Source organism: Echinops telfairi, unplaced genomic scaffold (assembly GCF_000313985.2).
Source record: "Echinops telfairi isolate 266 unplaced genomic scaffold, ASM31398v2 ScPeMD7_7469;HRSCAF=8507_1, whole genome shotgun sequence".
NCBI lineage: Eukaryota > Metazoa > Chordata > Mammalia > Afrosoricida > Tenrecidae > Echinops > Echinops telfairi.
The window spans coordinates 97681629-97690243 of NW_022111373.1; the positions used below are offsets into that span (position 1 = coordinate 97681629).

The window sequence follows — 8615 nt, forward strand, 5'->3', positions numbered from 1 at the left end:
CAGGGTTGTGAATACAAATTCTCCAAAATTCTGATTTTCACTTGGAAGCTCCAATGTTATCATTGGCCACAAATTCTGCCAGTTGTCTGCCAGGAAGTGACCCGCTGATGTCATTCATTTTCGAGAAAATGTCTCTCACACACACACAATTCTGAATGGGCCCAGCTTGTCTGTCTTACGAGTCAAAATTGTGTTCCTTGAAAAAAAATCATCTCGTTTGCCCTCCAACTCACTCACATAAGTGCTGTTCCTCAAGACAACCATTGGACTAGAGTGTGCACCACACATGCTTGGTTTCGTCCTGCCCCTTCCATCAAGGAGCCTGGACCGTGGCAAAAGTGCGCAGCCACTAACCAAATGGTCGGTGGTTGGAACTAGCCAGCAGCTCTGCTAGAGAAAGACTTGGCGGGTCAGCCTCTGGGAAGACTGCAGGCTAGGAAATGGAATGGGACAGTCCCACTCCGTGCTAGATGGTCTCTAGAAATCAGAATCAACTCAACGGCATAGGTTTTCCATCTTATCAGCCACACAGAAGATTAAAATAGCTATACTCCAGACACGAGCTTTACTGAAACTTATCATTTCCACTCCTTGATTGATCAGGGCATTTTTTAATAGCACTTTCCTGGAGAGTGGGGCAAGTGTGTGGCAGTAAAGAATACCAGAGCCACAGGGACAGGTAGATGCTGTGGCCTTGATGCCCTCTCTGCGGAGGCAGTTGTACCCCCATGGCTTTACCAACAGATCCTGTATATCATGAGAAGAGTTGTTCACTCAGGAACTCTCTGGAAAGCTTTGGTAACCTCTTGTGGTTTGTGGTCACCCTTTGAGAAGCACTGCTTTGGAAAGTGTACAAACTTGTTTCCTTGTTCACTGCAGAACTATCAAAGGCTCAGCCGTGTCACAAGGCTCTGAAGCAATTTTAAAGTTAGAGTTGCTGGAGAAATAGTAAGATCTGAAAGCCTACATGTCGGTGTAATTCATCAGGATGTATGACTAACCACCTATTTGTGTCAATATTTTTTTCTTATTTTTATTTCTTTCTGTAATCTTCTGGGATTCATTGAGCTCTGATATACGTCAGGCTACAAGGGTTTCAGTTAAGCGCAAATTAGACTTTTGATGACCATTTTGTGTTTGGGGCAGGCAAGACGGGCTATTATTTCTTGAATATTAAATTTTATTGGAAGTATTTTTATTTATGCCCCCAAAATGATTTCCAAACCTTTGAATTCTTGACATCTAGTTAAAGCATTTAGTAGGATACTCTCTACCCATGAGAAATAGTGAGTAACTTTAAATGGTTAAATTGAAAATTAAAAACTACCTATTGTGCCATTCCCTTAATATAATTTATCTTTCAATTGAAAATTTCAAATACTTTACAAACTGCTAAATATAGAAAAAGATCCTAACACAAGTCCTATTGCCTTCTCAGTGTATGAGGGAGCTTCAAAAAGTACATTTTAAAAAATGGAATTAAAAAAAAAAATGGAATTAAAAGATAATGGAATTTTCCATGAACTTTTTGAAGCCCCCTCACATTTCTTTCTAATGTTTTTTTCAGATGTTTCTTATACAGTGAAAATCTTATGGTACATTACAGTTATATAGCTAATGTTTTTCTAATTTACCTAGATTTTTTCCTATCAATATAATGACTTGCTATCTTTATTATATTTCTTCTAGTACGTTTTTGTGTCTTGCTAAACATTAGGATGCTTCTGTTTTCTCCATAAATGTGTGTAGGCTAGTAGCTTTTCCCATGGTTTCGATCTATGTACATATATTTATATGTTAAGTATTAAGGTAGCAGGTGGACATTGGGCCTCAACTCAAGCTCTCCCTCAATGCAAGAACACTTCATTCTACTAAAACAGCATTCTGTGATGCTTACCTTCCCGACACACTCGCTGAAGACAAAATGGGTGCATAAGCAAATGTGGTGAAGAAAGCGGATAGTGCCCAGCTATCAAAAGATATAGCATCTGGGGTCTTAAAGGCTTGAAAATAAACAAGCGGCTGTCTATATGACAAGCAAAAAAGTCTACATGTAGGAAACACACCTGCCTGTGTGATCATGAGGTGTCGATGGGATCAGGTATTAAGCATCAACGACCCCGAACAAAAAATCATATCAAGGTGAATGAGGGGGAGTGCAGAGTGGAGACCCAAAACCCATCTGTAGACAATTGGACATCCCCTTACAGAAGGGTTGTAGGGAGGAGACAAACCAGTCAGGGTGCAACACAGCACCAAGGAAACATACAACTTTCCTCTAGTTCTTTAATGCTTCCTCCCCTCACCACAATCATGACCTCAATTCTACCTTACAAATTTGGCTAGACCAGAGCATGTACACTGCTACAGATAAGCACTCTGAAACACAGGGAATCCAGGACAGATAAATCCATCAGGATCAATAATGAGAGTAGAGATACCAGGAGGGTAGGGGGATGGTGAGAGAAGAAAGGGGGAACTGATCACAATGATCTACATATAACCCCTTCCTAGGGAGACAAGCAACAGAAAAGTGGGTGAAGGGAGACAGCACTCTGAGACATGGAAAAACAATAACATAAATTATCAAGGGTTCATGAGGGAGGGTGGGGGAGAGGGGAAAATGAGGAACTGATATCAAGGACTGTAGTAGAAAGAAAATGTTTTGAGAATGATGATGACAACAAATGTACAAATGTGCTTGACACAATGGATGGATGGATGGACTGTGATAAGAGTTGTACGAGCCCCCAATAAAATGACTTGAAAAGAAAATGTTGATGACAACATATGAAATGTGCTTGCCACAAGGTATGTATGTATGGATTGTAATAAGAGTTGTAAGAACCTCCAATAAAATGGTTTAAAATATATATATATTCCAAATGGAGCAGGGAGTGTGAACTCCAATACACACATTGGCCGTGTTTCAACATCATGTGTCTTATTTACATAGTTACGCAAAAGGACCAACCTCAGTGTCCTCTTGCCCGCCTGGGGTGCAACTGTTACCTGCTCAGGTTGCTGTTTCCTTGTTGAGCTGAAGGTGTTCATATTGAGTTCTACTCACATATTCATGGCTAAATTTATCTGTTCTTAATTTTTTTCTTTCCTACAAACTCTCCTCAACTTCTAGCATTTTCCATGTGCTGGTCCTGAATCTCATCATTGTGGGAGCTGGAGTGGTCATGGCCTGTGTCTACCCAAACATCGGAGGGATCATAAGGTATTGCCTGGGAAGGGGCTGGTCCCCTTCCTGACGTGTTCTTTGCATTTTGCTTGCGCAGTTTTAATCCGATCATATGAACTTCCTGCTAGTCTTTAAAACTCGGAACATTCCAAGGTAGTCCGCTGGTGTGTGGTAAGATGCTCATTTGCTTTCAGTGTGCTTCGCCCGCGGGGAGCACTGACTTTGGAAGCCCTGTTCTCGGTCAGCCTAGCGTCTCTCTCTTTTCTCTTTCTTGGTCCCATGGGCTCCCACTCTATTTCCATTTCTCTTCCTCCAACAGAACGTGCTGTTTTGCTCTATAACTTCTTGGCAGCACCTGGGAGGTCCTTAAACGTCAAAGTTATATTCTAACTTCCCGAAACCATTTCTACTCGAACCTACTTGTCAGTTGTAGGCCAAAGGGAAGCATGTGGGGTCAGATGACACTTTCCTTACATCGTGTCCCTAAAAACCCTGACAGGTTGAATAGAGTGGCAGTATTGTTCTGACTGTGTCGTGACCTTGAATTGGCATGGGAGACTGAGGTTTAGAATGGCCTGGTTTCTCCTCCTTAACCCATAGAAGACAGGGCTGAGCCACATTTTGGAAGGCCCTTATCTAAGAAAGGAGCAAAGAAGCAAGAGGGCAGCTTATTGGTTCTGTGTGTATGGTACTGAATGGGTTTAAATGGTTCCTCTTCAGAACCTAAGGGTAGGAAAAGGGAAAAGAGCGCGCGAGCTCCGTATTTTTGTTGTGATCTCCGATAATCACACTGATGAACCGCCACTGAGGCAGCCATCTGTTCGCCTGCTTCAACAGATGCTAGCCGGCCCTTAGAACCACAGGATGCACAATTTGTTTATAAGAGATCAAAGGTAGGAAGCCTGTCTCCACATGTTTCCAAGGAAGGAGCCACATTCACCGAGCCACGGAGGAAATAATGGGGATTTGAGAGAATAAAAAGAACGTGTCAGACAGGCAGATGCTATAAAGATGAGCAGGAAATACTAGTTTCTATTCATTAAGCTATCAAGTAGAATAAGTTTGAACCCCAAAGGCTTGATGTCAGCAGAAAATGAATCAAAGCCAATTCCATGGCAGTCCGGGGAGGGTTTAAATTTCACTGTACATACTGTAACTGTAAGTCAGATAAAGAAGCAAACCGAAGGGTGAATATTAACACAAAAAGCTTTTATTTTGCAGATATTCTGGAGCAGCATGTGGCCTGGCCTTTGTATTCATATATCCATCTCTCATCTACATCATTTCCCTTCACCGAGAAGATCGGCTGACGTGGCCTAAATTACTCATTCACGCGTTCATCATGATGTTGGGCCTGGCCAACCTGATTGTTCAGTTTTTCATGTGAAACACTCACCTGTCTTCTCAAGATATCGTATGGTATTTAAGTTTTGACGAAGTTCAACATAAATTCACTTGTAGACCCTGTTGTTGTAAATACTGTTCTAGATGTTTTCCTAAGGTCAGTTTGAAAGCCAGGGGAAAAGTGGTCCCTTCATCAGTGTTTTGATTTCATTAAGGGACATCGGGTAATAAGAGTGACCTCAGTCTCTTCGCTTTTGTCATATTCACTTTTTCTTTTTAATCGTTTTATTGGGGACTCGTACAGCTCTTATCACAATCCATCCATCCATCCATTGTGTCAAGCACATTTGTACATTTGTTGCCATCCTCATTCTCAAAAATTTGCTTTCTACTTGAGCCCTTGGTATCAGCTCCTCATTTTTGCCCTCACTCCCTACACCCTTCCCTCATGAGCCCTTGATAATGTATAAATTATTATTATTTTATCATTTATTACACTGACGTGTCCCTTCACCTGCTTTTCTGTTGTCTATCCCCCAGGGAGGAGGTTATATGTAGATCCTTGTAATCGGTTCCTCCTTTCCACCCCACCTTCCCTCCTCCCTCCCAGTATCACCACTCTCACCACTGGTCCTGAAGGGATCATCCGCCCTGGATTCCCTGTGTTTCCAGTTCCTATCTGTACCAGTGTACATCCTGTTCACTTACTTCTTTGTTCTGATTTGTCTGAGTTGTAGTGTCTGCTAGGAACAGTCAGGCCAGCTTTTGCTTTTGGAGTGATCAGGTGGTCTTGGGTTTATTTGGGCCACAGTGAAGATTCTCAGGGTGTCATGGCAGCAGATAGCCAGATTCTGTTTCTGGGTGATGTGTCACTGTTCTCATTTCCAGTTAATAATGTACTTGAGTGTTTTAATGTCTGGGAAACTTATTTCTGCCCATTTACTGATGACTGACAGATGTGTTATTTACCAAACTAAAAATCTGGGTCTTTCCTTCTGTTGTCTTGGTAATCCATTTCCTCTGGAATCCTGGGTTAGGCTTTTGCTGAGTGACGTTAGCGTCTTAAGTTTCCTTCCATGGAACGGACCCCTCTGAGCTTTAGTTGGCTTCTTCAGGGAGCTCTGTCTGAGCCTGCACCTCCTGGCTCACACGTGACATTGACAGGAACTCTTTCAGATCACATCACTGTTCGGTTTAGACTTTCTTGCTTCTCCAGCTGGCTCTGAATTTTCTTTAAAAGAAAAAAAAAAATGTATGGTTTGACTTGGTTAAACCCTAGTAGTCACTTCAAACTGAGCCTATCTAACAAACAACTAAGGACATGATGAAATTAAAAATGGGTAGTTTGGCCCCATCTTTCTTAGAAAGCCTCTGGGCACTAATACTAAAGTAGGAAGGGTGAGGAAAAGGTAACTATATTTAATATCTGTGGGTGATCTTCCAACTTGAGTCTCATCAGCACACCTAGAGTAATATATTTGGAATAAGAAACAAGTCTATCCATAAAAAGGGAAATAAAGAGAAATACACCTACTCCTCACTTGTGGACATAGTTAGACTCCAAAGACAGAGTTGTTACACAGAAATCAGCATATGCAAAAATGGAGGTTGATCACGCCAGATCACAAAATGGAAGATGATCACATCATTACACGATTGCCAAATTACACTATCATATAACTGCCAAACATGAAAATCAGGGCCGAGTCAAGTTGACACATCACCATCACAGCCATCTTAACTCTCGCCTCACACCTCACCATTTGTCACTGCCAGATGTTTACCGCTAATGCACGGAGTGCATCGCTGTAAATGGGAATGGTCAGGAAACGAGGTAATTGCAACATGAGCCATAGGAATACTTGCTTTATTGGCATGGGTTATTTTGTAACTATAATGTAATGGCAGCTATTAAATGTAAAAAGTAGACTTTTCTGTTTCTACTTGTTCATTTGGAGCCGATTGTCTTTTGATTTGTTCATCTCTGCCACTGAGTCAACAACAACAATCTTTGGTGCTTGGAGAGAGAAAGGTGTGCAAGATATCATTCAGACCCCGAGGAGCTGTTCATCAGGGAAAGAGACCATCTAGACAATTAACTAGAGGCACGCAGCCTCTTCGGAAGACTGCCGAGGAGCCTCAGGAACGGCTGGGAAAGGAACCTACAAAGCCGAGCAGCAGGCTCTGTTTCCAGCTCCTGCTGGCTGACCAAAATAAGACGTGAGAGTGTACCGCCCTCGCCATTGAAGTAAAGCACAGGAAAATACTTGCTTTCATTTGTGCAAATTTCCGGTGTGATGCGTTTTATGCGATGTCCTCAACTGGTTTTTATACATTTACTGTCTCATTTGTGTTTTCCCATAATTAACGTTCACATCTCTGAATCGTGGGTAGCACAGCACAACTGAGCAGTAGGGGAAATCATTGGTAACAGATGGGCCAGGCCGTACGAAAAGAAAGATTCTGAAATACATTTTCTCCAAAGACTTATTGAACTACTTGTATTTACAGTGTCAAATATTTCCACTCATTGGTGAGAGCAGAAAATAGTGTTGTTGCATGTTTTCCTTGCAAAGCACTTACCTATTATTGCTTTTTAGAATCCGGTGTTACTGTTTGGGGTTTGTTTTTGTTTTGTTTTTCATTTTCCTCCTCCAGCTCAGGTTCCTCCTGAGTTGAATGTCCAGAACCAAATCCAAATCCTGTTGACACCTAAACCATAGATTGTTGTATTGCCCCGTGATCTAAAGTGAAATCGTCCCCACCACGTGCTCACAGGCTGGCCTGGCTGGCCTCAGTGTTACGGCTGGCTGGCTCCCTAACTTTGGATTATGTCAACACACATTGCAAAACAGCTCTGACGGGAACTTCATAACCTAAACAGTATTCTCTGAAAGGTAATTTGTTGTCTTTTTATATAAAAGAAATTAAATCTTAATTATTTTGAAGAAAAACGACTCTTGGATCTTGTTTCATGGCATTTTGCTGGGAAATGCTGTTGCCTGGTCGCACGGACCCCGGGCAGGGAGAAGCTGGAGCCCACCTTTTGTAGGGCCAGACTCTTCAGGTGACTTTTGCACCTGTGTCTCACGTCAAGTCCTCAAAGAGCCCTCCCTCCCTAGTGGTCTGATCCTTGGGGTACCTCCTGTTAAAGCGAGACCCCGCATGATTGTTCTTTATGACGGTAAATTGTGACTGTTCCCTCTGAGAACATTCTAGAATGAAGGTGGCATTGCAGGCTACATGTAGCCCAATGTTTTGCCACGAGTTTGGTACCATCGTCTTCCATTTAAACCAATAAAGAACTCTCGTTCTTTTTTTCTTCTCTCCCCCCCCCCATTTCCCAACTCCTCTGCAGAAAATAAGATATCCCTTATAAAGGTTAAAAGCCTCTCCATTCTCCCTGTTCATCCCAGACCATGAAGTACAGGCCTTGGAGAGGAGTGGGGTAGAACACCATCTCTCCAGAATTTTCGATCCCAAGTGATGCAGTTGTGTTTGGTCACAACAGGTTCTCAATATTCATCTGTTTAACTGGTCCATTAACTAGGCAGCATTCAACTTTGAAGTTAACTGCTGTTACCTAGAATTGTGTTCCATGCCCAGGAAACCAAAGCGGAACTGAGTTAGCTGAGCCCAGGATTAGTCATTCAGACCTTGTTTCTGTACTCAGTGCATTCTGGTGTGTCTGTGAACAAACCAGACAAGGCCACTACAGTTGAACATCATTTGATTGCCCTCCTGGGTCATTTCCCTGGGTTCCTCTGAGGTTCCAGCCCTCCTCCCTTTGCCGCTGCCCTAACTCTGGTGAATGCTGTGATGGAGCCTTGTCTCAAGCATACTGTGAATTGCATCTAGGAGGGCAGGGTGATAATTGGGACTCTAAAGTTAACCGTATCTCTCAAGACAAAACTTTGTAGAACCCTAGGACAGTTAGAATTGTGAAGTTACATAGCGATGTGGACAAAAACTGGAAGAAACCACACAAGAATGAATATAGATCCCCTCTTGAGATGATAGGATTCTGCACAAATCATTTGTGCTTTTCTGTTTGCCTAATAAATTTTTAAATATAACAAAT

At 42.3% G+C, this 8615-nt stretch overlaps 1 protein-coding gene across 1 annotated transcript in view; it reads left to right on the top strand.

Moving 5' to 3' along the window:
* The window catches only part of SLC38A9 (solute carrier family 38 member 9), a 79942-nt gene extending 75072 nt beyond the window's left edge, over positions 1-4870 (top strand). The window contains exons 14-15 of the mRNA XM_045285240.1: positions 3137-3226; positions 4412-4870. Coding sequence (XP_045141175.1) covers positions 3137-3226; positions 4412-4577 — 256 coding nt within the window. The 3' untranslated portion in view covers positions 4578-4870. The remainder of the gene's footprint in view (positions 1-3136; positions 3227-4411) is intronic.
* Positions 4871-8615: the final 3745 nt, after the last annotated feature.